General features: G+C 55.4%; 2 protein-coding genes across 2 annotated transcripts in view; one reads left to right on the forward strand and one right to left on the reverse strand.

Annotated features, from left to right (window-relative positions):
* MYO1D (myosin ID) overlaps positions 1 to 24651 on the forward strand; it is a 155589-nt gene extending 130938 nt beyond the window's left edge. Inside the window, exon 22 of the mRNA XM_032134297.1 lies at positions 22223 to 24651. Within this exon, the coding sequence (XP_031990188.1) occupies positions 22223 to 22379 (157 nt within the window). The 3' untranslated portion in view covers positions 22380 to 24651. The remainder of the gene's footprint in view (positions 1 to 22222) is intronic.
* A 261-nt stretch (positions 24652 to 24912) lies between these two features.
* Positions 24913 to 27350, reverse strand: CDK5R1 (cyclin dependent kinase 5 regulatory subunit 1). The gene has a single exon (XM_032134298.1). It carries the CDS (start codon positions 27208 to 27210, stop codon positions 26317 to 26319), a length of 894 nt encoding a protein of 297 aa, XP_031990189.1. The 5' UTR covers positions 27211 to 27350; the 3' UTR covers positions 24913 to 26316.
* Positions 27351 to 27870: the final 520 nt, after the last annotated feature.

Genomic DNA, 27870 nt, shown 5'->3' on the forward strand with positions numbered 1-27870 from the left:
CTCGGGGCCAAACTCCAGCAGAGTCCTTTCAGTTCGTTCAGGTAAGATCTGCCTGGAGTGCTGAGGGACGGTGACAAAGGGAGGATCTGAAGTCTCCAGGAGGTGCCCGGCTCTGGAACAGGGACCAAGGGGCAGGAAGGAGGTGCTGCCTTACCAAACCCCTCTGGTTTGTGTTTACAACGGAGATGTGGGGAAGAGCCCTCGCTGCAGGAGAGGCAGGAGTGTGCTGGGGAGCAGAAGCTGATGGAGCTTCAGCACTTCGGAGAACAGGGATTAAATTGTCCTTTGTTTCTCCCCTGGGGCCATCTGAGTGATTCCAAAGGAGCTGAGTTGCTCCTGCCAGTGCCCAGCGCCCGTCAGGGCGGCAGAGGGGGAAGATGTGGGGTAGAGCCCACCCAGGTGTCCCCCTGTCCTTCCTCCCCTCCTTCCCACCCCACCCCCAGCGTTTTCCTGCCCGCTGCTCCATCCTTCTGCTGGCCAACAGCCACGTTCGCTCTTTTTTTTAAAAAACGCTGTTTGTGAGTGTTTGCTGCACTCGCCTGGGGCGGGCGGGAGCGCAGATGGACCTGAGCAGCATCAGGGCTTGGCTCTGTGCCGGCTTTCATTCTCACTCGATGGAGGAGCTCCTTGAGCTAAGTCAAGCTCTGTTAAACCACAGCCAGCGCTGCTTTATCGCTGCCCAGAATAGATTTTGGCCACAGGTGTGGTTTGGTGCTTGGGTCAAGCCTCTCCGGTCAAAGGTGACAGAGCCAAACGTGAGCCTGTCCCTCTCACCTGCCCACAGTGAGGTGTCACCCCAGGCTCTGCTCACCTGGGGAAGGTTATTTTGTCTCCTGGGCAGCACCAAGGAGTTTTCCAGCAGGAAAGGAGTAGAGCAGTTTTCCTGACCCATGGGGTGCATCCCTGGGAACACCGGCTGCACCATCCCCTCCCAGTACCCCAGCAGGGTTTGGGTGAAGCCATCCCAGATCCACGTGCCAAGAACCCCGTAATTCCATGAGTTTCTGGCAGAGCGGATGGGTAGAAATCATGCAAAGAAAGAAGCTGACAGGGAGCAGGCTCTGCTCCCCCCTTTCTGTAACCAGGGGATCAATTCCCGTTGCTACAGCAACTGATTATTGACATTTTATTAACAAAAAGCCCACTTATGACTTGAAAGTGCTTATTCACAAAATCTGTTTGCACTTAAGATTGTATAAGGAGGCACAGTCTGCACTGCCTGACATTATCCAAGCCCAGCAACTCATTACATTTAACCAGAGCTTGGGCAGAGCTGTTTCAGAGCCCTTTCCACTCCCAACCTGCCAGGCCCTGCTGGGGCTGATGCCCCCAGTTTCCAACTCTAAATATCCACTCAGTAATTTAATTTCTCCTGTCTATGGGCACAAGGGCAGCAGGGCTGGAATGGATTGTTTGGAAGATGGTTTCTCTGGACTCTTGATTTACCAAAGGCATTTTGCCCAGGTAATGAATTTCACAGAATCACAGAGGGTGGGAAAGACCTCCACGATCACTGAGTCCAACCATTGGTTTGGTCTCTGCTTTAGAAGATATTCCCCTTATTTTGAGCATTTTCTTGTTTTCCAAAGTAAAAGCAGAAATGTTAAAAGAATGAGAGGAGGTGGGATTTCAGCTGTATTGGTTCTAGGCTGGGTTCAGCTTGTAAATATAGCTCCAAAACCCTAAATACAACTGCCAACACTTGCTAATTGTTCTTGTTAATACTTTGTGAGCTGCCAGTGATTTTACTAAATCAAGTTGCTGATTCAGTAATCAAAGTAATGACGGTGCTTCAAAATTCTTTTAATTTGAAGTCACTCTGGATGCTGCAGAGTTAAGGAATCGTGCAGGGAGTTATTGCCAGTGGGGCTTTCTACAGACTTATCATTTTCAAACCCAGCATTTTGAGTTTGTTTTAGTGAAATGGTAGAAAAAGGCCAGAAAATCTCTATGGCAAATTAGAAATGTTCTTTTGGATTTGGAGAACAATGGAAATGGAAAGTATTGACTAGGCCTAGGTTTAATTTAGGTTTTAATTATCATTTTTGTGTAAGTAGTCTTTAAATCCTTCCTACAAAGCAATCAACACTCCAGAGGTAAAATTCCACCCCTAGGAATTGAGGAGGAGGCAGCTCAAAATAGCACAGCCCCTTCTTCTCCCTTTTCTGCGTGTCCTTGTGCAGCCAGGCAGCAGACAGCTCATCCCTCGGCTTTCCTCTCCTTTGGGTCTGCAGGTGAGGAGATAAAGGCAGGAGGAGAGGCAGGAGGAGCCCCAGGCCAGAGTTCCACAGGCAGGAGGTGCCACAATCCTTTTCCAGCAGCACAATCCCATCTCCTCCAGTGCTCCCGGAGCCAGAGGCTCTGCCCTGGGGTTTGGAACCAGGGCTGTGCCCCTTTGCCAGGCACCACAGCCATTCCCTGCCCCTGCTCTTCCTGCTGCTCTTGCTTCAGGAAAAGCTCAGGACGACAGGAAGGAGCACTGGTGCATCCCTGGCTCAGCAGCACATCCATCACCCATTTCCATTTTCCCAGTCTCTGCTTTTCGCTGTGTCCCAGGACTGGGGCTGTGGGAGCTGCTGCCCTTTGCAGCTGACCATGCCCTGTCCCAGGTGCAGTGAGGTGTTCCTGGGCTTTTCTCTCCATTCTGATTCCAGCATTTGTGGAGCTGTTGATGTCTCGTGGTCCTGTGCCTGGAAACCTCTAGGAAAATCTTTAATTTGTCTGGATTAGGATCAACATCTCCTTGTCCTTAAAGGCTGTGAAGTGGCAGCTCACAGGCAGCTCCTTCAGGAGCTGCATTCAGATGCAAAAGTGGAATTTTTGGAAAATCCCTTTCAAAGCTGTCACTCTGTTCATGGCCAAACCATGCCATCATTGGCCTTCTGGGTTTTCCTCATCAAATAAACCTGGGGGGAAAAAGCAGCTGGAGGCAGATCCAGTCAGAAGCAGCAGGGGTTCCACCAGCTCACACCTGCAGTGTGGTGATGGTGATGAGTGACAGCGATGGTGCAGTGACCACATCCACAGTGATGGGACAAGGGAATGGCTTCAAACTGAATGAGAGCAGGGATGGATGGGATATTGGGAAGGAATTCCTCCCTGTGAGGGTGGGGAGGCCCTGGCACAGGGTGCCCAGAGAAGCTGTGGCTGCCCCATCACCGGCACTGTCCCAGGCCAGGCTGGACAGAGCTTGGAGCAACCTGGGATAGTGGAAGGTGTCCCTGCCCATGGCAGGGGTGGAATGGGATGGGCTTTCAGTCCCTTCCAACCCAAACCATTCCATGATCTTGGAGTGCTCCTCCTGCACAGAAACACACCCAGACAGTGTCCATCCAGCTGCCTCCAGAGGCTGCAGCCGTGCGAGTCCACAGCAGGGCCAGGTTTGGGTTGTGGTTTCCTATGTGAACAAGGACACAGAGGTGCTGCTGGAGGGGACAGGAGCTGCCCTGCATCTTCTCCAGATAAAGTTCTGCAGCATGGGAGGCTCCAGTTCTCCTCTCAGACTCAGCTTGGTCAGCAGGAAATATTTGGGATGTTCCAACAGACCAGGAGAGAGCGATGGGGGTGGCTCTGGAGCACGGGGACCTTTCAGGCCAACCCGAGCTCGCTGCACCCTCCTGCACTCCCAAGATCCCGCTAAACGTCAGTGGGAACTGAAGGGAAGCCTGGGGTCCATGTAGAGCCCCTGCTCTGTGACAGCTCAGGGGCTCTCCTGTCCCAGGCTGGGAATTTGAGACAGGCACCGGGGTAATTCCACAGGGAAATCCTGCCTGCTTCGGGATCTTCCCATTCCCAAACAGCAACTGGCTGCTTTGAAATCGATAGTGCATGGAAAGAGGGGCTTTGTGGCTTTGAATAAACTGAGTTTTCTCATCCTGCCTTCTGGGGAACAGTTGGATGGGAGGCTGGGGGCTCTCAGACCTGTCTCTGGGGTAGAGAGGCTCTGAGTGAACCAGTGAGGTACCAGTAAATTACCAGTAAGGTGACTTTTCTTTGCTCATTTATTTCGCTGCCTTACAGCTCCCATCGCACGGCCAGCAGCTGGCGTGCTCCTATCCAAGGGATTGGGAACAGGAGCTCGGCCTCTCCTGCTGCCCAGCCCAGTCCCAGCCAGGATGCCTTTGAAATTCAATACACTCTTAAATGTGCTTCCTGCGCCTGTTGTTAACAGCTGCTCCGACTGTTGGGTTTACGGGCTCCTACTCAGTGTGTAAATCCCGGGACACGATGCTGCCGCTTGGATTTCCATGTGGGGCTGTTAATCAGCTCCTGTTACCACTTGCTCCTTTATCTCAAGTGGAAGTTATCTCTGGAGCAGATCGAGTGCTCAGGGTTCAGTTGTACCGTTTGTCTTTGTGAGGGGAAATGGGATAATTACCCAAGGGGCAGAGCAAAATCAGGAATCCTTGAGCTTGGAAAAGTCCTTTAAAATCATCAAGTGCAACCATGAAATCTGCAGGGAGAACCTCTTCTTCCCCTCACTTCACACCGCTGCTTTCAAACGCTTGATCCCAGTAATGGGAAGAGTTTGGATGTGTGATTCCTCCTCATGGCACAAGAGCATCGAGTACCTGTTAGAGCTGGACAGGTTTGGTGTCACAGGACGTGGTGTTTATGGGGTGAGTTAATGTAGCCCCTGCTGCGGTGAGACAGAAGCACCTGCAGGCAGTGAAGTGAAAAACCAGTGATTGCAGTGATTGACCCACAGGGAAAAGCTGGGGAGCTTTTCCCTGTGCACAGCAAAAGTTAAAATCAGAACTTGGTTTTAATTTAAATATCATATTAAAAAAAGGAAAACAAACCAAAAAACCCCAGCGCTTTTACAGCTGTAGCCATACTTGCAGGCTGCTGAGTGTTGGCTGCAGCCTCGCTCCATGGGATCCCAACATTCCCAAGCCCTGCTCCTGCATCTCCCGGCCTTCCCAAGGACTGAACTCCCCTCTCACCCCTGCAGCAGCACACGGGGCTCACACATCCAGAGAGCTCAGAGTCGGTGGAGAATGTGGAACATCACAGAATCACTGCGGTCGGAAAAGACCCCCAAGATCATGGAAAGTCCTTGCAAAGCTCTCAGCACAGAATTGCAGATGAATAAACCTTAATTACGCTGCCCTTTTGCTCACAGCAGCTCAGCTCTTGTGGGAGGGACAGAAGGAGCCAAGAGCAGCTCCAGTGAGTGACCTCAGTGTTTGCTCTGCCCAAGGAGCTCAGAATTACCTGTCAGCAGCTGCTTTCTCCTGGTCACCAGTGTTTACACGTGGAGCCAGAAATTCCAGCTGTTCCCCTCCCGTGCTGCAGGAGTTCTGCAATAATTACAGGCAGCAATTTAAAGGTAGCTGGTTCTTCCCTGAGTAGAGTCATGGGAAGGTCGCAGCCACCCAGAGAGGGTCTGGTGAGTGTCATCACCTTTGGGAAAGGCAGGTCCAAAAAGATGCAGTGAGAGAACACAGGGAATGGCTTCCCAGTGCCAGAGGGCAGGGTCCGATGGGATATTGGGAAGAAATTCTTCCCTGTGAGGGCGGGGAGGCCCTGGCACAGGGTGCCCAGAGCAGCTGTGGCTGTCCCATCCCTGGCAGTGTCCAAGGCCAGGTTGGAGCACTCTGGGCCAGTGGGAGGTGTCCCTGCCCGTGGCAGGGGGTGGCACTGGATGGTTTTTAAGGTCCCTCCCAACCCAAACCATTCAGGGATTCTGTGATCTCCTTCCAGCATCTACTGCAAGGATGATGCTGCACCACAGGTGTGAGCTCCCCGTGAGGCTGTGGGGCAGTGTCTCCCCAAAGCCCAGGAGGGATTTCTGAGCTGCCAGGTCATTCTCAGGTGGGTTTTTCAGAGCCTGGCTCACAGAGCAGCTCACCTGGGCTGGCAGTGATGCCACGCTGCGCTTGGCAGCAGGAGGGTTCTGTGACCTCTGTTTCTCAGGGATCCCAAGAAGCTCTCCGGGCTGGGGCAGGATTTTAGCGCTGGAGAAATTTGCATGACTTAAGGAGGGTTTTCACGGCTCTCAGGGTCTGGCAGACTCTCTCTCATCGTCTAAACAAATCGCTTCCCCTGCCAAGCCGCGGAGGTTCACCCAGCAAGGCAGAGAATTGCTTCATTCCCGGCTTGTGGTGTAACAGGAGCTCGCTCAGAGCGTTTGGTAAGAGCAGGATCTGCGCCAAGAGAGCACTGCCCTGCGAGGGTCACACCTGCGCTCGCTCCCTTTCATCCTCTGGCCTTTCCCGCTGGGTTTTTGGTTTCCACGCCCTGTGCTCGTGCATGTGACGAGGTCTGAGTGTGGTGTCACCGTGTCCCCGTGTCCTCTGCTCCTGGGTGTCGTCAGCTCTTCTCCCATCAGAGAGTTTTGCCTTTGGAGCCGCCGGCAGAGAAGCTCTGGGCTGCCAAGGGGAAGAGGTCAGTTCAGTGTGCTGCAGACAGGAAGGGAGAGTCATGAGACTGAGAACAGCTTCACAGAAAAATTGGGTTTATCTTTTTTTTTATCCTGAAAACCCCATCAGCCGCCTCTGTCTGCACCAAAAACCTGTGGTGCCAAAAGCCGAGATCCTGAGGTGCAGCTGTTCAGCTGGACTGAGGAATATTCCATGGCTGTGATGTCGGTGGGAAGTGTTGGAAGTGTTCTGATGGGGGGAAGATGCTCGCCGTGCAGGTTGTGTCGAGCTGAAGGGTTAATTTGGCTTTTGGGCCATGCCCCCTCCGGCTCTGTCTCAGCCTCAGTGGGGGCAGAGCCCTCAGGCAGCAGGGATAGCTCTTTTCCCAGAGATTATTTCCCAGTGGTGGCATCTTATCTTGTCACTGCAAAGGCTCTTCTGAAAACATAGAGGGAGCCTCTTGAACTGACGTGACAGCCTTGGAACAAAGAGTTCATCTGGTTCTGGGGAAACATTTGCTCTACAACTCATTTTTCCCTGTCCACAGCTCAATTTCTCAAGTTTTCAGGAGCAGTGTGAAAGATTTAACTGTGGTGAGCCTGGAGGAGGATGGAGGCTGATTAGGAACTGGGGTGGGGGGAGATATTCCGCTCAGCTGGAATGACTGCAGCAAAGGAAATGAACGCTGAATGCCCGAGCCGTGGATGTTTGATTTGTTAATGGCTTTGGCTTTGCAGGCATTTGGTTGATGTAGCAAATTTCTCAGTGCCATGTGCAGAAGTGCTGATTTCTCCCAGCACAGCCTCAAAATATGGAAGCAGAAGTCGTGATAACTGTGCCTGCTGAGAGATGGAGCTGCTGATGGTGAAGCTGCAGCGTTTGGTACCTCCAGACAGGATCCAACAGCTCGGAATTGTTGTTCCTGTCCTTGCACAGCCCTGGGAAGTGACCAGCGTCCCTCTTGGGCTGGAAACCTTCAGGATATCTCATGCCATGTCATATTCTTAGATAAATATATCTGTCTGTGGAGAAATTTATAGGGGAGCATTAAACCCTGCACATCACCAGCTCCATTTTCTTGCCACCTTGGCAGCAGCACCGAATCCCTGTGGGGTGTTTGTGGAAGGAGTGGGGTGAATCCAGAGGGGTGAGTCCAGAGGGATGAATCCAGAGAGCCAGAGGGTGCCAGGTTGTTTGGGATGATGCTCATGTTGCTGGAGTTGCAGCAGTGACTCTGCCAGGAATCACAGCCTTGGTTCTGATCCACACGGAGCAGCAGGTCCGGTGTGGGAAGGGAAGAGGCTCATAAACAGCATTTCAGGGAAAACTTGCCCTCCCTGCAATCAGAGATAGGAAGAAGGATCAATTCTCCTGCAGCTGAGGATGCAAACTGTGCCAGACAGTCGTTAAAGGCATGTTCCTGTGCCTGGTGACGTGGCTCTGCTCTCAAGCCACATCCCAAGCCTGCTCAGGAACTGACCCGTGGCTATTCCAGGGACATGGAGGCTCCAGCGGCCTCACTGCCAGCTCACAGGCAGGCGCCAGCCCTTCACTGTCCCTCTCCCTTTGGGCTGAACCTTCCTTGCTCCTTCCTGGGGCATCACCTCGCTGAAAGCTGGATCATTAAAACCCCATCTAATTAGGGCAGGGATGTGGATCCAGCCCGTGATCTCCAGCATGAGATCAGCTGCCTGCTGAGCAAGCTGGATCTGGGGCAAATCCCGTGGGATTGGCTGTGTTTCCAGGAGGGGCAGCTGATGACAGACACTGGGATGCTGTGTGCCCACGCTGTGTTTATGGAGGTGTTGTCCTGCAGTAACAGCCCAGTGTGAGAATTGAAATGTCGTGCAAATGCTGAGAGCTGGGGGTTCTCACCTGGAGAGGAGAAGCTCCAGGGAGAGCTCAGAGCCCCTTGCAGGGCCTAAAGGGGCTCCAGGAGAGCTGGAGAGGGACTGGGGACAAGGCATGGAGGGACAGGACACAGGGAATGGATCCCAGCGCCAGAGGGCAGGGCTGGATGGGATACTGGGAATTGGGAATTGTTCCCTGTGAGGGTGGGCAGGCCCTGGCACAGGGTGCCCAGAGCAGCTGGGGCTGCCCCTGGATCCCTGGCAGTGTCCCAGGCCAGGCTGGACATTGGGGCTGGGAGCAGCCTGGGACAGTGGGAGGTGTCCCTGCCCATGGCACTGGATGGGCTTTAAGCTCCCTTCCCACCATTCTGTGACAGTGGGAATCAGCCTGCCAATGTGCATTTCCCCTGCAAACTTGCATTTCTATAAGTAAGAATCTCTTTGTTTATGCACCTGTTTTTCATGCCAGCTTTGCCACAGGGAAGAGCATTTTTCACATGATCCAACACATTTTTTCAGCTATTTCTGCAAATCCAGACTCCTTGTGGAGTGAGGCAAAGGAAAAGCAGAAATAGGTCAGGTATTTAAATAAGATGTAGTTGTCTCTTTTCACAGCAAGTTGCCTTTTTTCCTGCTTGTGTGAATTGTGCTAATGTATCAGGGAATAAAGAGAACAAAGGGAAGCAGAAGTGCCAGCGTTTTCATTCTGGGATTGCAGCTTCAGAGCCCTTTACTTTGCAGAAGTGATACCGAGACCACTCTGGAACATCTCAGCAAATGCTCCTGAAATAATAACCCCCAAGTTGTCTGCTCAACCTCTCTGAATACACAAAATCCACTTAAAATCCTGCCTGTCATTCTGCTGTCACATAAAAAATTGATTTCCCAGCTCTGAGCCTCGTCCTTGGTGCCTCACAGTGTCGTGAATGCATAATATAAAGGAAACACAGGGAAATTTGGGTGCTCTCAGGAATCATCTGGCTTGAAATGCAGAGAACAGCCTGCCCTTGATCGTTTGAGGTGGATGTGGATTTCTCAGCTCGGGTCTGTGTTCCAGGAGTGCCTGTGGCTGGTGCCACCCTCCTGCCAGGCTGGCTGTCACCTCAGCTTAGGCTGATCTCGCTGCTCCTGCTCCTGGAGAGGATGTTAGGAATCCACAATGAAATTCCCCTTTTTGAATACCTGCACTAATGGCAGGACTTGGTTCTTTGACTTTAAAGTTTTGTGATGGAAGGAAAATCTTCCTTACAAAACCCACCCCAGCCTTTGTTCTCCCCAGCTTTGTGTCTTCAATCCCGACTCACGCCGGAGCTCCCAGGCGGAGCAGGGATGATTTCCATCATGGCCTGAAATGTGATTAGACTCAAAGTGTGTTCTTGGGGTGCTGTAATGCTGATCCAGAGGTGATGTCAGTGCTGGTTCCAGCTGGGCTTTCCCTCATGGACAGTTTCACCTGGTGAATGAAGCAACTTTTCCCTTCATTATAGGACCAGGGACTGCTGCAGCCCAACCATCCTCGTTCTTCCTTCCTGCCATTCCTGAAATCCTGAAACCCCACCCTTCCTCCTTAACCCATCCACCTCATCATTCCCTGCTGCAGTTACTGCTCCTCTTTTCTGCCATCGGAATTCTCCTCAGTGACCATCCTCTGACCTGGGGAAGAGGCCAGGTTTCCTCAGGGCTGTTCACAAACCAGCTGTGTTGGTGTAGCCGAGGTTCATCAGCCCCCAACATCCCGAGAACAGCTGTAACCTGTTCAAACATCATCCCTCAAACACCATCCCAGGAGCACGTAGGCATCAGCCAAACCTCGGTGCTCTGAGTCACTTCAAGATGTGGGTTCTTGTTCCTGAGACCCCCTGGGCTCTGCTCAGGGATTTTTCAGTAGCACCAACCTCAGTCCAAGCTGCCCCTTGGCTTTCTTCCGACCTCCTCGTGTGTTTAACCCCCTTTTTAAGCCCTGCACATTTGCTGTGTCTCTTCAGGCTCCTCCGAAGGGCCCTGGCTGTGCTCTTGCCCCAGGGATCGATCAGAGGGAAGCAGCAGCGGGTTCAGAGCTAAACCCCAGCTGCGATGATGGAGCAACGAGAGCTCTGTCCTGAGTCACCCTGACTGTGCTGCTTCCTCTTTCCGTCCGTCGCGCTCAGCCTGACCCTTCCCTGCCCTGTTCCGCAGGGTTGGGGACGTGTTTTCAGCTGCCCTTGCTTTGCCAGGACAATGCGTTTGAAGGGAGCACGGAGCTGCCTGCAGCGTCCCCGCTGCCACGTCCTTCCCATCACACGGCTCCCAGGAGGGACAGCAGAAATCCCAGGGATGGAACAACGCCTGTGTCCCAGCCCTGGAGAGGGGCGTTTTGAAGAGGAGGGACCTCAGCGAGGCTCCTCAACATCAGGTTAAAAGCCTGTCATTAATTGAAGGATGATTCAGCTTCCTCAGCTAAAATGTCACCGTGTGGATGCCGGGAGAGGAGGAGGAGGAGGAGCCGCCTTCCTCGCTGGCACCGAGCCACGAGCACCCCCTCCCTCTGCGCTCCCATTCCGCAAGAATCCAGGAACGCAGGAACGAGCTGGGGGTCGCGGCCCTAAAGCCGTGGGGGAAATGCCCGTGTGTGTCACTGTTGGCCCGTGGCGGTGTGACCCCTTAGAAGGTTCGGTGGTACCGAAGTGTGACCCCTTAGAAGGTCCGGTGGTACCGAGGGCGCGCTGCTCACGGGGAGCGGGCGCGGGGACGGAGCCGCTCTCTGGAAATCGCTGCAGCCGGGCTCAGCACAGCGGCGACTCTCTCTTCATGGCGTTTCTGTGTCCCCTGAAGCTTTAGCTGATTTCTCTCTCTTTCCATTAGAAAAGGAGAAAAATCTGGGTTTTCAGATCAGCTCTGGAAACAGAGGCAGGACCCAGCGCAGCTGTTCCAGGTCAGCGGAGGGGAGACGTGTCCCGTGCTGACAGAGCAAGGTTATCCCGGCGGCCAGAGGTGCCTCCTCGGCGGAATCTGCCCTCGGGGCCGGATTAGCTCAGCACTGCTGCTGGACACGGCGGTCCAGAGGGCCGGGAAGCCGCTGGCAATTGGACATGATGTCACCGCGTCCTGCATTAAGTAGGTCACGGTGACAGCCCGCCCGAAAGCGCCCGCGCCAGCGCTCTGCCACTGCAGCCTGGCCAGAGGGCCACCCCCAGGGGACCTGAAAAACCCCTCCGAGAGGGGAGTTCGTGCAGGATTGTGCTTATCCAGGGGTTATCCGGGTGCGGGGAGCAGCAATCGCGGCAGTAAATGAACCCATCCCGCTGCTCTGCAGCAGCCCCGGTTGGCTGGCAGCGATGAGGCATCAGATGGGATGAGGGATATCCAGGTTGCTATAGCGACCGGGAGCTGCGGCGCTGGGAGCAGCCGCTCTCCATCATTCTTCCAGCACCCCTCCAGCACCCCCAACCACCCCCCAGCACCCCCACGTCCATCAGCCCCCATGTCCATCAGCCCCCATGTCCATCACCCCTCATGTCCAGCGTACGCGGCCGCTGGATGCTGCCCGTGCCCGGCGCCTGGCCCTGGATGTTCCCCAGGATGGCAGAGCCCTCCCGTCACATTCCCAGCTCCGGCTTTTTAACGAGCTCAGCAGGGATGGGATGTGCATGGAATATAACGGAGCTGAGCTGTTTGCCTCGGCTCTGCACGGGAGCATGGGGACAGCGCCCGCCCGGTCCCCGCACAGGCAGCCCGTGAGGTGTCACTGAACCAGAGCTGTGGGTGGGATGTGACAACCCTGCTTCCCATCCCCTCTGCCTGGGGACAGCCCTGGTGCTGTTGTCCTGTGGCTTCCAGCCCCTGGAGCCAGGCAAGCCGAGCTGGTGGCTTCACCATAGCAAATTGTCCTCACTCTTATCCGAGCTGCTTCCCGGCAGTTTCACTGGCACTGGCACAGTCAATCCCAAGGAATGATAAGAAAAAAACAAAAGAGAGAATTTCAAAAGTGTCCGTGCTTTTTGTTTTCCTATCGTGATTTTGGGTGATCTCTGGGAAGCTCGGTGGCAGCTTCGCCTTTGTTGTGGCTTCAGACCTCTGCCAGGCTCTAAAAATATCCATTTAATTCACAGCCCTGCAGTGGGAAAAGCAGAGCTGCTCATCCCTCGGGATGGCTGGAGGTTTTCTCTGTACCAAAGTGAGAGCACAGCTTCTCTGTGCCGTCGTTTTCCAGTGTAAAGCACCCATCAGCTGTTCCAGCCACTGCTTGCTGCTCCAAAATTGTTGCCCCTTGTAAATTTGAGTGCAAAACAGCTGAATAATCCCACACCTTTGTCCTCTCCATCAGCCCCCTGTACCTTGCAGTCTTGCAGATGTTGAACAAACACATCCCAGATGCCTGAAAGGTGCTGGATTCCCTTTGAAGTATTTTTTTGAGGGGGGAATTTTTAGCTTCCTTAAGCTTCAGAAATTCAGCTGGCAGAATTCGAGCAGCAGCTGCTGAACAGGCCGGGAGCATCCTTTGAGGGGGGACTTGGCAAATGTGCCCCAGTAAATGTGGGGCTGGTGAATTCATCCCCCCAGCTGGGCCATGGCAAGGACCAGCACTGGGGAGAGAATACAAGGAAAGACTTTTGCTGTTTCTCAACCTGCCCAGGAACTGAGTCCGTGATGTCCCAAACAGGAGGCAGCTCTGTGCTCATCTTCCTAAGTGCTCTTATTTTATTTATGTGCTGGTGCATTTCTGATGCCGGGCTCTTGGCATCACCCCCATGCGCTGCTTTCCTCTGCTCCAGCCAAGGACTTGGAATCATATTTTTGGCACGGTGGTTTTTATAAAATATGGAACACTCCAGCATCTTGCGGCCACGGTAGAGCCGGGAGCCGGATGAGCTCTGACTCCCCAAAGCTTTGCCAGGCTCAGAATAGCTCTGAAATGTGACTTAATTGGAGGCTGCAGAAGAAGCTGCAGTTTATCCCTGGTGCTGTCAGTGCTGAGAGCAGGGTGGGGTGGAGGAGATGAAGGGGAGCAGCACATGGGGCTGGCCTGTGACGTGTCCCCATCGTCCTCCCTGCCGTGTCACTGGGAGCCACAGGCCCCATGTGCGCCAGCCCAACTCTCCCCACCTTTTTCCTTCCCTTCAAAAATTCAAATTACATTGAATTCTGAGTGAATTTAGTTCACAGAATCATTGAGCAGTTTGGTTTGGAAGGGACCTTAAAGGTCATCTAATCCAACCCCCACCCCTGTGGTATCACAGGGATCAGGGAAGGAGCACTCAGTGGATTTCAGAGTTCTCCCCAGGGTGGCATGTGGCAGGTTGGGGGTCTCTGTCAGGATGTTCCATCCATCATCCATCAGCCCTGGCTGCCATGGGCACTGGGAGCTGCCTCCACCTCAGGGGATTGGAAATTTTTCATTTTGCCTGCTGGAGGAAATGAAATATTTAACACACTATTGGTGCTTGTTTTTCAATTTTTTTTAAAGCTGCTTCATTACTGCCAGTTCCCAGGAAATGCCCTGTTGTGTTTTTCCTCCACAAAACCCCTGACCAGCTTTAGTGAGTGCTTGTGGGGAATAAATGGCATCAGGCACTGGAAGCTGATGGCACGAGAGGTGGGAAAACCTGGGACTTCTCTCTTTGAATCGCAAAGATGAATTCCCAGCTCCCACAGGAGCAGAACTGAGGCAGCAGCAGGAGCCTGGAGCCTCCTGTGCTGGCGTGGGCAGGGAAGGGGGAAATTTATACATGGAATGGTTTGGGAGGGACCTTGGAGAGCATCTCAACTTGAGCAGGGACACCTCCACCAGACCAGGCTGCTCCAAGCCCTTCCCAGCCTGGCCTAGAATGAATGAATAGTCCCAGAGTGGTAACGAGGTCCAGGCATGGTTTGTGCCTGAGCTCAGGGCCTCCCATGCATCCCTCCCACCCCAAATCCCAACACTGTCAGCTCAGGGCCAGCGCTGTGTTAGGGCTGGGGCTGGGATTCAGGCAGTGAGGGTTGGCCCTGGAGCAGCAGGAGGGTGGAGCTGGGGAGGGTTTGTGATCCCTCTCGTGGATTTCACATGATAGGAACAGTGACATTCCCTCTGTATTTCCACATGTCCCAGGCTGGAGGAGGGGAATGTTGGGACACAGCACGCAGAGTGCCTACACAGGGATGGCTCAAACCACCTTTGGGGCTTGCCCACCATAAAATACTGCTTTGGGGTGCAGCCCCATGGCTGGAACCTGCCCCACTGAGCTGCCCTTGGGCTGTTTGGGTGTTTTACAGCAACCCAAGCTCCCAAAGCGGGAGAGCAGCCCAGGGAGGGGAAGGGGAGGCGCAGCCCCTGCCCCATCAGCTCAGGATCCTCTGCCCAGGAGCACCTGAACCAAAGGGGTTTGCTGGAAGAGGCAGAAACACTTCACAGCTCGCTGGCATTCCCAGCTCTCCCTGGCTCCTGAGCAGGGAGGCACAAACACCCCAGGTCCTGAATCAGTGAGGAAGGAAGTGCAGCTCAGCAACTGCCCCGGGACCTCCCAACCTCGGGATCAATGGGAATACATGCACTTTAGGAATGAGACAGCCAAATACTTATTGGACTGGGTTTGCATCTCAGCCAGAGGGGAAGGAATAAACCTGGATGTGCTGCAGACGCATCATGGAAAAGGCCCAGCAGTGTCGTGGCAGCTGCTCTCGTCTCAGGAAAGCGGCTACGGCTCAGACACCACTCAGAGGGACCATCTCGGTGCAGCTGGCTGGGCTCTGCCTTGCCCTGTGCCATGGGACACTTGTGACACTTTGCACTGGCAAGAGACACATATTAACAATTCTTGTTGCTCATTAAAAGGGCACAAACAGCGTTGTTGTCACAGCTCAGCAGCGCGATGATGAAATCCGGGGTGCCGAGCACTTCCCAAGAGCACGCTGTGGTTTGCTCTGGTAGCTCAGTGTCAGCACGAGCTGCACAGACAACACGTGGGCAAGGCTGAGCCACAAAGGCTCGAAAACCACTTCTCAAGTGGAGGGGTTGAGTTCTCAGGTCGAAGTTGTAGCCTGGCACTCCTCCCGGACATTAACAAATTGCTTCTGAAAAGCCGCTCTCGCAGCTCCGAGGTGATTTGCCTGTGCAGACCACGAGGCACAAAACTGTGGTAGAAATACCCTGTGGTTTTGAAGATGGAAAAAAAATTCAGTGTCTGAAGTGTCACTTGACTGCAGATAATTGTGAAAAATCACACGGTGAGGAAGGACAGTTCAGCTCAGTGACCTTTCCCGGCATCAAAATGCCTGGAGCACTTGGTCTGACCTTTGGCTATGGAAATTCTCCTTTTGATCCTGACTTGAGATCTCCTTGATTTGTGTCTGACTTTCTTTGTAGTCTCTTTTCCATCGCTTTGATCCATCTTAATGTCTGATCTCTGCCAAGGCCACCTGGCTCTGAGGAGCTCAACAAGCCCAGAGCTCCGAAAAGCCGGTGACACTCAGAGAAAAACATCCTGTGAGCCCTGAGAGGCTTTCACAAGGCAGGTTTTGCAAAGCCCTTTGTGGTTTCAAATGTTTTCCTCTCCCTCATGGCACGTGTGAGTCACAGACTGCCCGTGTGTCTGTGTGTGCGTGTGCATCCCCTGCCTCCTCCAGAGGGGAGAGATCTGCACCCAAAAAAGGCTCCTGGTTCACCTCCTCCCCCCCCTTCTCAGGCAGCCATGGGATGAAGGGAGCTGCCCGCTCTGGCTTTGGGGCTGCACTGAAAAAGGGGGGGCTGGGTGGAGGGGGGCTCTCAGTGCAGCCCGCAGCTGGGTCAAGAAGGAAAGAGGATGTTAAATCATTTCTGGATCACACAGGACAGTAAATCATTGCTTTTAACCTTTTACAAGAGCCAAGGTGTTCTAACAAGAGCTGGATGGGGAAGGTGTTTTCTCCCTGCGATGGAAGAGCAGAGAAGGATGGAGAGTGCCCAGGAGTCACAGGGATGATGCTGTCAAAACCATCTGAGTCTTACACAGGGGAATTTATGCTCTGAGTGTGTAAATCTCTTCTGGCAGTGGGACCTGGTGCTTTGGAGCTGCCACATTTGAGATGTGAGTGCCCTGGGAGAGGCTGAGGCAGAGCTGAGGTGCTGGAGCTGCAGCTCTGCAATGAAGCATCCACCCAGGATTATCTACATGTGATGCCCTTTGTGTCCTGGCTCCCTGGGGACAGTGGCTTTGGGCATTCTTGTGGTCACATGAAGAGTGTCAGTCCTTCCCATGGAGAGTGTCAGTCCTTCCAGGGAGCAGCTCCCACATGCTGGGTGGTACAGGGGGGACACGAAATGCACACAAGGTTTCAGTGCAGGTTTTGCTCCTGTACCCCTTGGGAATCCAGCTGTTCCTATTTTTCTCCCTTGAAGCTTTTGTGGGAAGAATTTTTTCAGTGAGGTCTGTAAGTTTTCCTTTGAGCCCATCACCCTCAGTATCATTGTCCTGCAAGCTGCAGAAAGCCACAAGTGGTGGGGTGAGATATACCCCAATCCCTGCCCTGCCAGACACCCAGCCTGGGCCCTAAACCCTCCTGGGAGAACACTTATCTGTCCCCAAATGACACTTGTTGGAACTCAGATATGTCCTTGTTTATTACCCACCTTACATCCGGTGTCTTTTTAGACCCTGCTCAAGAAATTCCTCCCTGTGGGGGTGGGAGACCCTGGCACAGGTTATTCCATGGATGCCCCATCCCTGGGAGTGTCCCAGGCTGGACAGGGCTTGGAGCACCCTGGGACAGTGGAAGGTGTCCCTGCCCATGGCAGGGGTGGCACTGGATGTGGTTGAAACTTGATGGTCTTGAAGGTTCCTTCCAAGCCAAAGCATTCCGTGATTTTATGACTCCACGATTGTCACCTCTCTGCCACCACAGCCTGGAGTCCTCCCCAGCAGTGACACCACACATAGCCTGGAAAGCTGATTTAGCCCCTTCTTGAAATTTTCAGTATCCCTGTTCGTCTTCCTGGCTCTTGTTAGGAAGCAGAGCCTTGAGAACTGCCTTTTTTTAGCCCTCTTGAGTTTCTCTCTCCCCGCTTCCTGTGTATTTTCTTCATGCAGAATATAGCTGCTGCTTTTTTGGGCTCTTTTCTGCAGCCTCCCTTCATCTGGGAGCCTTTTTAATGTTTTTTTCGTGGCTGAACCCTCTCAGAGGCTGCAGCCGGGATCCAGATGAGGCTGCAGCACTGACTTACATAAGGTGTTACCATTTTGGGGGTATTCTCCATCCTGCCCCTCACGATCCTCACATCTCATGTGCAGCCACAGGCTTCCTTGGAGTCAGAGAATCACAGAATATCCTGAGCTGGAAGCCAACCAGGTAGCCCACAGTGCTCCTGCCTTTCCAGAAAGAGGCTTTGGTCTAAACTCTGGAAAGGTTTGATGGTTTAAAGCAATCCCCTCTGGAATCCATCCCAGTGGGTTCATTGCTGCTGAGCCCTCATTTCACACTTGGTTGCACACTTGGTTCAAATCCCTCTGGTTTGTTGTCATGAAAATCAGGCAATTACTGTGCTGGCTTTGCCATCTCTGCCCAAATTCTGCTTCTGAAAAGAGCTTGTTTCCATCACTCTGTGATGGCATTGGCTGCATCCCTGAGACAGCACCTCATTTAGAGATCCTGGGAAATCTGCACAAAGCCCTGTTCCATCGGAGCCCTGTCAGGAATGGGGCTGCAGCTCTGGAGCTCCCCACCCCTCGCTGGTGCTGCTGTCCCTGGGGTGTTCCCAGCTCCCCATCCCACTGTGCTCCCAGATGGAGCTCACAGGGAGAATCTCTCACCAACGAGTCTTTGCTGTGTTTTCATGCTTGTTACAGCTCCTTGCAGGGCATTCCAGGTCATCTGGGCTTGTTCTTAATCATGGAACCATGGAATGGTTTGGGTTGGAAGGGACCTTATAGCTCATCCAGTCCCACCCCTGCCATGAGCAGGGCCACCTTCCACTGCCCCAGGCTGCTCTGAGCCCTGTCCAACCTGGCCTCTCCTGTATTTAACATTTATTTAACAATACATTTATTTAACTTCCCAGCCTTACTCCGCTTGTCATCACCAAAACTCCCCCTGATCTTTCTGCGCTCCTTCCCTTCCCCATTCCCTTCCCACCCCGTGTTGGTGCCGTGGGTGTTTCTGTGCTGTGTGCAGCTCTGACAGATGTCTGTGGCCATTTCTGCGCCACTTGCCTTGTGTTTCCCCCGAGGTCCTGGATTAAATGCTCAGTCAAAACTCTCGTATTTCATGGGCCAGTGATCTGCTTCCACTCGGAGTCCTCCCTTCTCTGCTGGTTTCCCTTTTGCCAGCGTTCCCCCAGTGCCTGCTCAGCTCCTGCGGTGTCTCTGGGGCTGCTCTGGCTGTGGGATGTGTCCCACACACAGACCCTGCTCACGTGGGGCTCCCACCGGAGCCTTTAACTTCTCCTGTGAGCCAGGAGAGCGAGGGGAGCTGGGGAAGGCACTTTGGGTGCTGGGATGGGCTGGGGCAGATAGAGGAAGAGAAGTGTCCCAGTTCTGCAGGATTTGCTGAGCCAGGAAAAGGCAAAGAGCAGCCCCAGCTGTGGCTGGTACTGCTCAGATGTCAGGAGAGGCCATTTCCACCCAGAAATATTCCCTGCATTGTACAAAGAGCTGTGTTTGCAGAAAGCACCAGCACCTTGGTGTTTATTATAAACAGAAATTACCCCGTGGTTCATCATTCCCAGACAGTCCCTGGCAGGGTGGGAGCAGTGCTGGGGTAGATCCCAACCTCCCCACAAAATCTCTTTCCCCTGTTCCATTTTGCCGCAGCCTCTGGCCGGGGTGCTGGGCTGGGGTTCCTCCCCTGGCAGTGCTCAGCCAGCGCTCGCATCCCGCTGTCACTTCTGATGGAATCCCTGTTAATAATAACTGGGATTATTTCCCAGGAGAAGCCTGGCAGCAGCATCCGTCACTTTGTCCTGATGGACTTGACGTCCATCGGGGCTTGGTCACACCAGGGCTGGGTGAGGAGCCAGAGCTGCCATCAGCCAGGGCTGGACTCAGCCAGGGCAGTGCCTGGTACCCGCAGGGAATCCCAGAATGGTTTGGGTGGGAAGGGACCCCAAAGCCCACCCAGTCCCACCCCCTGCCATGGGCAGGGACACCTCCCACTGTCCCAGGCTGCTCCCAGCCCCAAGGTCCAGCCTGGCCTTGGGCACTGCCAGGGATCCAGGGGCAGCCCCAGCTGCTCTGGGCACCCTGTGCCAGGGCCTGCCCACCCTCCCAGGGAACAGTTCCTTCCCAATATCCCATCCAGCCCTGCCCTCTGGCACTGGGAAGCCATTCCCTGTGTCCTGTCCCTCCATCCCTTATCCAAAGTCCCAAAAGGTGGGTCAGGTTTATGCCGTGAAAACTCCTCTTTCAGCCCAAGTTTGATTGGAAGTGGGACTTGTCTCTGCCTGTGCTGCCATCAGGGTCCTGCTGAGCATCACTGATCCCCAAAGGGTGTTTTTGTTGTGTGTTGCCCTTGTCTATGAGAGACTTCGTTGCCTTCCCGGATTGTTCTGGTCCCTCTCCATCTCAGCTCCTTCCTTTGGGATAAATTCAGCAGGAGCTTGGGGAAGCAGCTCCCCAGCCAAGCCGTTTGCAGCAGTGAGCTTGGGAAGGTCTCACTCCGGTTTCCTGGCTGGTGCAGCAGCTGTTCCCTCCCCTGGGGTCCATAAACAAACCTGGGGACCCCAGGGCAGCCAGCAGCTGCCACCCCTGTGCCACTGCTGCTCCAGGAGTGAGGCTGCTCTGCCCGCTGGGCTGGAAACCAAACGGGAATTTCCTCCCCCCTCTCCCTCGCTGGCCTCGGACCAAGCGCTGGAGCAGCGGCCAAGAGTCCCGAGGTCCCAGCAGGTCCAGCTGCTCCTGGAGCTGGTGGCAGGGTTGGTGTTGTGGGGTGCCCAGCAGGGACACCAAGAGGGGTTTGTCACCCCTGTGCACTCAGATCCCTGGGGATTGCTCCATCCAGGAGCTGTTGTGCTCTCCCAGCAAAAGGCTCTGAGGCTGAAACCTCAACGTGAAGGAGCTTTGGCAAGGGGGGGTCTGGAAGTGAGAGAGGGGGAGGGAAGCCTCCGTTTAATGGGATCATCACACGTGGAAAAGATCAGAGCATCTTCTCCGGATCCCTCTGTCCCAGGACAGCGTTAGCTCCACACACACCTGTGTTCAGGGGGTTCTCCCCACCCGGACAGATCCCGCTTCCTGCTGCAGGTCCCACAGCCACAGGGCATCCAGGACCTTCGGATTGCCAGGCCTGGGTCCTGCTTGGGGTCAAAATTCAGGTTATTGCCATTCCTCTCCCCAGATCCTCTGCCTTGTCACCCAGAATTTGCTGTGGGAGGGGAGAGGAAAGTCCTTCACCCTGTTAGGGACACTTGGTGCTAAAGCTCTTCCCAAGCACGTGGGGACCGGGATCTCCGTGATCTCCTCTGTGTGTGCAGCTCATTCCGCTAAGACACGGCAAAAATAGCAACCTAAGCTGGGATTGCAGCCTCAGCTCACCCAGGCAGGAGTAAATAACATTAAATACCTGGGACAGCATGAGGGCTTCGTGTGCTGGGCCCTGCCAGCCCCCTCCAACCAACCATGCCTTTTTATGGAAGTGGTGAAAATCTGAATTATTTGGGAACGGCATAAAAACACAGCTGAAGGGATGTGGCAGGACTTGAACAGTCTGTGAATGGAAATGGAGTAAAAACTGCACAAAGGACTTGAGCTGTGGCAGTGGAAATGCTGAAATGGCTTGGGCAAGGCAGGACCTGGGGTCTGGGAACCAAACACAGGGAATGGGATCCCAGCACAACCCCCCGGGGTGTTTGGAGCATCCTGAGAGGCAGCGGAGTCAGTGTCAACAATTCTATAATTTATTACACTAAAAATGGCTGGAAATTCGGGAATTTGAAGTGTGGGTGAGGTCACAGGAGAGAATTCCCAAAGGCCATGTCCCTGGACAGCTCTTCCCATTGGTGGTGGCTCATGGGAATGGATCTGCTGTAGGTTTTTTCTGCTGATCCCCTCTCCTGGGGGATCTCCTGGGGTTCTTGGCTGGTCCCAAGGGATTGTGGCTGGAGCTGGGGCATCACCTTGGCCTCAGCTCCATCCCAGCCCCCGGAGCAGCCAGGCCATCAGTGGGGCCGTGGCAGTGCTGGGTTCTTCACTTTCTGTGTGGAAAGGGCTGTCCAGCCCTGGCACAGCTGCCCAGGGCAGTGGTGGGGGTATTTTAAAGCCATGTGGATGTGGCACTTGGGGACATGGGTCAGTGGTGGCCTTGGCAGTGCTGGGGGAATGCTTGGACTTGGTGATCCCAGAGGGCTTTTCCAGCCTGAATGATTCCATGATTTGTGATTTCTCTGCTTATGGCACAAGGCACATTATTTGGGATTTAGAGCAGGGGCCTTTATGGCCTTTAGCAAAGGGGGACGTTCTTGCCAGGCATCCCTGTCCCTGCCTTGGCCAGAGCAGGGGCGGACAGGCCCTGGCCCTGCTGCCCTCATGTCCCCATTGGCAGTGACCCAAACAGCCAAGGACAAACCAACGTGGGTGGCAGAAAGTCCCGATTCACTCTTGGGAATCATTTTTAGTGCCAAAACCGGGTTAGGGGGTTCAAAAGTTGCAGGGACAGAGTTTTGTCCCAGCCATGCCCAGCAGCCAGCTTGGTCTGTCCGTCTGGAGAGGGATTTGGGAACAGCCACCACCCCACATGTGGTTCCTTCCACTGTTCCAGGCTGTATTTCAGTCTCTGAGCTCAGCCCAGGGATGTCCCTGTCACTGTGGGCTCATTCAGGGGGCGGTGGCTGAGCTGGCAGCAACCCCATGACCCTTTGACCCAGCCTGTGCTCTGCCCGTGGAGCTGTGTCCTCCCACCGGCATCGATCCCGATCCCGATCCCAGAGTGCGAGGCTTCACAAGCAGGAGCCCAAAGCTGGGCTCAGAGCTCAGGCCTGGCTTAACACAAGAGTTTTGGGATGTCTGCGGGATGCGCCTGACGCAAAAACGCCCATCCCATCCCATCCCATCCCATCCCTCCTGACCCGTGTCCCTTCCCCGGCAGGGAGAAGCGCGCTCTGCACGTCACGGTCACCAACCCGGTGCAGTGCAGCCTGCACGGCAGGAAATGCACCGTCTCTGTGGAGACCAAGATCAACCAATCCCAACCGGATTTCACCAAGCACCGCTCCGGCTTCGTCCTCTGCGTGCCGGGCAATTAACGGCCCCTCCCCTCGCACCGGGGCTGGGCTCGCCCTCCCCGCACCTGGGACTCACCGGGATTCATCGGGAGATGCTCAGCTGCGACTTGTCAGGTGCCTAAAGCGGCCTCTGAAGCTCAAGGTTTGGAAAACCCAAATTCCAGGGGTTTAGAAAAGCCAAATTCACATGGAATGAAGGCTTAGAATAGCTGGTGACCTGTTCTCCATCTTATAAACCAGGCTGGAATATCAGGAAAGTGCTTCCTTTGGAATTAGTCTGAGAAAAAAAAAAGTTTGTAGGTACTTCCACCCTTTCTTCCCTTTCCCACGTTGATTCCTCACCCCGTCTCCAATTTTCCCTTCCGTGTTTCTTTCCCATGTGTCAGTTTTTGCAGTATGATGCAGCCTCCTCCGGAGGAACCACAGATACCCGGCTCAGGGAGTCACGTTCTGTAGGGTCAAATCCCACGGAACCGGAGCCAGGGTGGGAAGGGAGGGCTGGCTTCCCCTGCCGGGAGACACTCCACACTCCTGCAGCCCCCCACGGGGCTGGGGCGGTACCTGGAGACACCTCCAGACTTGCTGCTTTCCCTCGGGAATTCATTAACCCATTGAGGCACCTTGGCTGGAGAGGGGACTTCCCAGTGCAGGGCCTGGTGTTGTTAATCCTGCATTGCTTTTTGCCTTAATTACCCCCTCCAAGGGCCTGAATCCAGTGGGTTCGCCTTGGGACCGTGTGGCCTTGCTGAATTTTTAGATGATCCACGTGGCTTCGTGTCTGTGCCAGCGCTGGGGTCAGGGAGGGCTAAAGGGACCCACGGCAGGGGTGAGCCCAGGAACAGGGGGAGCTTTGGGGGCCAAGCTTTGCACTATCCAACACTACAGCCCCAGCTGCCAGCGCCCAGGCTCCTCCCTCCAAAGAGTTCTCCTGGCTCTTCCAAACAGTGAGCTGTGGGTGTTGGAGTGTCCTGCCCGACCCAGATAACCCCGAGCTCTGTCTTGACAGAGGGACATGGATCTCCCCAGTGGTTTATTCCCACTGTGCCAGGCACTGCCGTGGTTCCTGAGCAGCCCAGGCTGTTGGGATTGTACATTAGGATTGTCCTGGCACTGCTGGTCAGGTCAGGATTCCCAGCCCTGGAGATTGGGGGGCTGCGTGGTGACCCCACCTGGGGAGCAGTTGTTTGATGGAGCATTTTGGGAATTGGAAAGTCTGGAAGAGGCTCCTCACTAACAAAAGGTTTCCCAAAGCCGTGCCAGGGACACAGGGCACAGGGACAGGTCGCTGCAGCCTTGGTACCCCACTGCCACCCCGAGACTGGAGGGGACACGAGCGTAGAGCAGCTCCGGCCCTGCCTGAACCGGGCCAGGCCTGTGGCCTTCACCTGGAGGCCCCACGCCAGAGCTCTCCCATTCCCGTCGTCCCTGGCCTTGGACCAGCCCCAGCAGCATCCCAGCAGCACATCCCAGCCCCCAGTGCCCCCTTCCAGTGTGCAGCTCTGGGATGTCCGGAGGAGGGTCCTGTGCCGGGGGCTCTCCAGACACCACAGCCCCGAGTCACCACCAGCGCTGGGGCCGGGAGGTGACACCGGCAGCCCCGACCTCGCCACGCTCACACAACACCCCGGGACCACCACGGACCCTCCACGGACCCTCCACCGCCTCCTTCCACCCCCCACCGGCTCCTCAGGAGGAGCAACGCCAACGCCAAAGCCAGGGGACACCCCCGCTCCTGCCGGGGACGCTCCGGAGGGAAGCTCCCAGCACTGCTGTGCCTTTGGATTTGCACTTCTCGCTTTCCACGTCCTGGTGCAGACGCTCCCCCCCTGCACTGACCCCGGGCAGGGGGTGGGGGTGGGATCAGCACTTTTGTACCCTTGTCCCTCCAAAGGAATGGTCGGATGGAATCGGGATGGACGGCGGCGAATTGCAGGCTTGGGAAATTTCTCCTACCATGAGATGGCAATATTGTATGTGATGAGATGTGTCTTATAAAATATATTATCTGTTCCTGCTCTGGTTTTATATATATATAAATATATATATAAATATATAAAATATATATATTCCTGGTTTTCCCATAAATTAACTATTTCTAAATTGAAACGTTGATTCTCAGCCAGGGGCGATAATGCAATGAACCCTTTTTTTGTTGTTTTTTTGGTTTCTTTTTTAATAAATCGCCGATATTTTATGTGTAAAAGAGCAGAAAAAAAAAAAAACCTACTATAACAGACCTGGATTTTGTTTACATAATTCACTGTAATAAATAATAAAAAAGCAATTAGTTGCATCCCACCGTGGCGCTGCCCGTTCCTGCCAGCGCGGGGGCTGGGGGTGATGATGCCCCGAGGGATCGGTGTCCCAATATCCCAGGATCCCGAACGTCCCCTCCGGCTGCTGCCGGCCCCGCCGCTCTCCCACCACGGGGTGACCCCGGCGCCGGTAACGCGATTAAAGCGGCGGCTGCGTTAAACCCTCTGTCGTCAACACAAATCCCATTCCCAGCGTCCGAGGGGTGGGAGCGCAGAAAAGACTCGGCCACGAGCCGCTGCCGTGTAATGGATGGTCAGTGCATTTTTATTTAATCAGCACAGTACAAAAATAAATAAAAATAAGGGGAGGGGATTAAATTACAGGCACACTGAGCCCCATGACACAGTCGGTCGGGTTATAAACCACACATACTTACAAACACACTATACACATACATACAGAATGAGACAAATATAAATTAATAAGTAACAATACCCACCAATTTGGTCAACAAAGATCTACAGAAGAGATTGCACTAAAAAAACGTACGTACACATGTATCATTAGCAGGGTCCAATGTACAGCCATGAAGAGCTTCAAGTGAAAAATCAAAAATAAAAATAAATGGCACGTTATTTCTCCCTCTCGTTCGCCAGTTTAACGCCCGATGGACCAGAACTAAACTAGAACTGAGCACACGGAGAAAAAAAAAACGATAAAACCCAAAAAGAAGGTCTCAGTCCCCAGGCCTGATACGGGAATACCGGCTCGAGACTGCGGTGTCGGGGTGGTGGCGGGTCTTTGTGCATGGGTGTAATTTTACAGCCATCTCTCGTTAAGGTTTTTCTTTTGATTATTATTTTTTTATGCGTTTTTTCCTTTTTTTTTTTCCCGAAGACACAAAATGCTCCTGTTTGCATGCGCAATACCACTGGAAAAGCAACAATGACAGAAGAAAGACGGGTTTTTTTCTCTTTCCCCCCCGCAGGTTTGCAGTTCATTGGGTTTGTTCTAGAAGAATTCATATAGCAGCATGTGGCGGCTCCCCTTGCTTGCACACTCAAGTAGATCCTTTACACAATACTCATGATCAGTGCACGATGGGAACAAGACATTTCACATTGATCTCATGAACAGTAGCGGTGATTCCCGTCACCCGGACCCGCTCGGGAATTCGAGTCTCTTCAAAGAAAATAAATAAAGGGGGGGATAAGGGAGGAAAGGGGGGTGGGGGGTCCCCGGGCCGTGCCCGCGTCTCTGTCCCGGTACTGCCAGTGAGTCCCGACCGGGCCGGTTCAGCCGCCTCCGCTGGAGCCTTCAGAGGAATTTTTTTTCCTTTTTTTTTTTTGCTCCCCTACCTGGGCTCTGTCTCGGTGATGCGCTGACCGGCCCCGCGGAGCCCCGCTCCGCTCCCGGGGGATATCGGCTGGGGGGGTTCTTGTCCTCCCATCCATGAATTGCTGGGATCAATCCGGTGGCGGAGCCGCAGCATCCCCGGGCCCGCAGCGTGGGGAGGGGGCGGCGGCTGGAAAGCGGCGGCGCGGGAGGGAACCGGGGGTCTGCGCTCCGGTCCGCCGGCGGCCGAACCCCCCGTGGGGGGCGGCGGCGGCTCCCGCCCTTCCCCGCCGGGCAAATCCCCCCGGGAAGCGGCTCCGGGCCGGGCGGGCGCGGTGTGTCCGGGGGCGCGGGGGGCGGCGGGCGCTCACCGGTCGAGGCCGATGAGCAGTCGGCCCTTCTCCTCGGAGCCGCTCTCCTTCTTAAGGTCGGCGAAGACCTGGGTGAAGTAGTGCGGGTCGGCGTTGACCTGCAGCATCTTGGGGCTCATGAGGTCGATGATGGAGAGGCAGCGGTCCCAGAAGGCCTCCTTACAGCTCTCCACCAGGAAGGGCTTCAGCGGGTAGGAGATCTCGTTGCCCATGTAGGAGTAGGAGAGGTACAGGCAGGTGAGCAGCACTGCCTGCAGTTCGTGGTCGCTGGCCACCTCGGCCGAGATGACGTCCCGGCACAGCATGTAGAGGAAGACCACGTTGGCCGGCGTGATGAAGCCCTGGTCCTGCCAGCCCTGCAGCAGCAGCGAGCGGTCCACGGAGCGCAGCCAGAGCACGGGGTCGGTGGGCGAGAGGTGCTTCAGGCGGTAGCAGCGGCGGCACAGGAACTCGCCGAGGCAGCGCAGCAGCTCGCTGGTGGACGCCTGCACCACGACCCGGCGCGGGGTGGCGGCGGCGGCGGCGGGCGCGGCCGGGGGCGCCTTCTGCGCCGAGGCGAGGGCGGCGGCGGCGGCGGCGGGGGGCGGCGGGGGGGCGAAGGTGGCGAGGTTGGCGCAGGAAAGCGACTTCTTCTGGTTCTCGTTGTTGAGGTGGGTCACGTTGCTCTGGTAGCCGCCGTTGGGCTGCACCTTCTTGGAGCTCTTCTTCTTGGCGGAGACGGCGGCGATGCGCTTCCAGGGCAGCACCGAGATCAGCGAGTGCCGCTTCAGGCCCTTCTCCTTCGCGTTCTTGCTGTTCTGCACCGCCGTGTAGTGCCCCACCGTGGCCGCCCCCTCCTCGAACAGCGGGGCCTTCCGGTAGCTCGGCGACAGCGACAGCACCGTGCCCATGGCGCCGGCCGCCCGGCGGGCCCCCGCCGCCCGCCCCGGCCCCGGCCCCGGCCCCGGCCCCGGCCCGGCCCGGCCCGGCCGGCCCCGCTCTCGCTGCTCCGCCGCCGCCGCCGCCGCCGCCGCCGCTCAGCGCCGCGCCCGGACCCGCCCCGCGCCGCGCACGCTCCCGCCGGCGCAGTGCGCGCGCCCGCCGCCCCCGCCGCCCCGCCCCGCGCCGCCACGTGCGCCCGCCGCGACAGCGGAGGCCACGCCCCCTCCGTGCCCACGGATGGCGGCGGCCACGCCCCCGGAGGCACAGGCCACGCCCCTCACACGGCCGCGGATGGCAGAGCCCCGCCCCTATCGCCCCGGCCCCGCCCCCTCACCGCCTTGAATGGTTTGGGGCCCGCCCCAGCAGCCCAGGCCCCGCCCACATCGCCCAGGCCCCGCCTCCCGCTGTTTATGAATGACGGGTGCCCCGCCCCCTCGCCGTTCTCCCCGCCCCCCGCCCCGCCCCGCCCCCCGGGCGCTGCCCGCGTTGGGGTCCCGGCGGCCGCAGCCCCCGCGATGCCGCCGAGTCCCGGGCAGGGCCGGGGGAGCCGCCGAGCTTCCGGACAGGGGCCGAGCACGACACGGAGGGGAAAAGAATAAAAAGCAACGAAATTTTTTTTTTTTTAATCC

This window comes from Corvus moneduloides, chromosome 26 (genome assembly GCF_009650955.1).
Source record: "Corvus moneduloides isolate bCorMon1 chromosome 26, bCorMon1.pri, whole genome shotgun sequence".
Lineage (NCBI taxonomy): Eukaryota > Metazoa > Chordata > Aves > Passeriformes > Corvidae > Corvus > Corvus moneduloides.

What these genes read in the sequence shown, in the direction of transcription:
- CDK5R1 (XM_032134298.1), bottom strand. Translation starts at nt 27,210, where the DNA reads ATGGGCACGGTGCTGTCGCTGTCGCCGAGCTACCGGAAGGCCCCGCTG.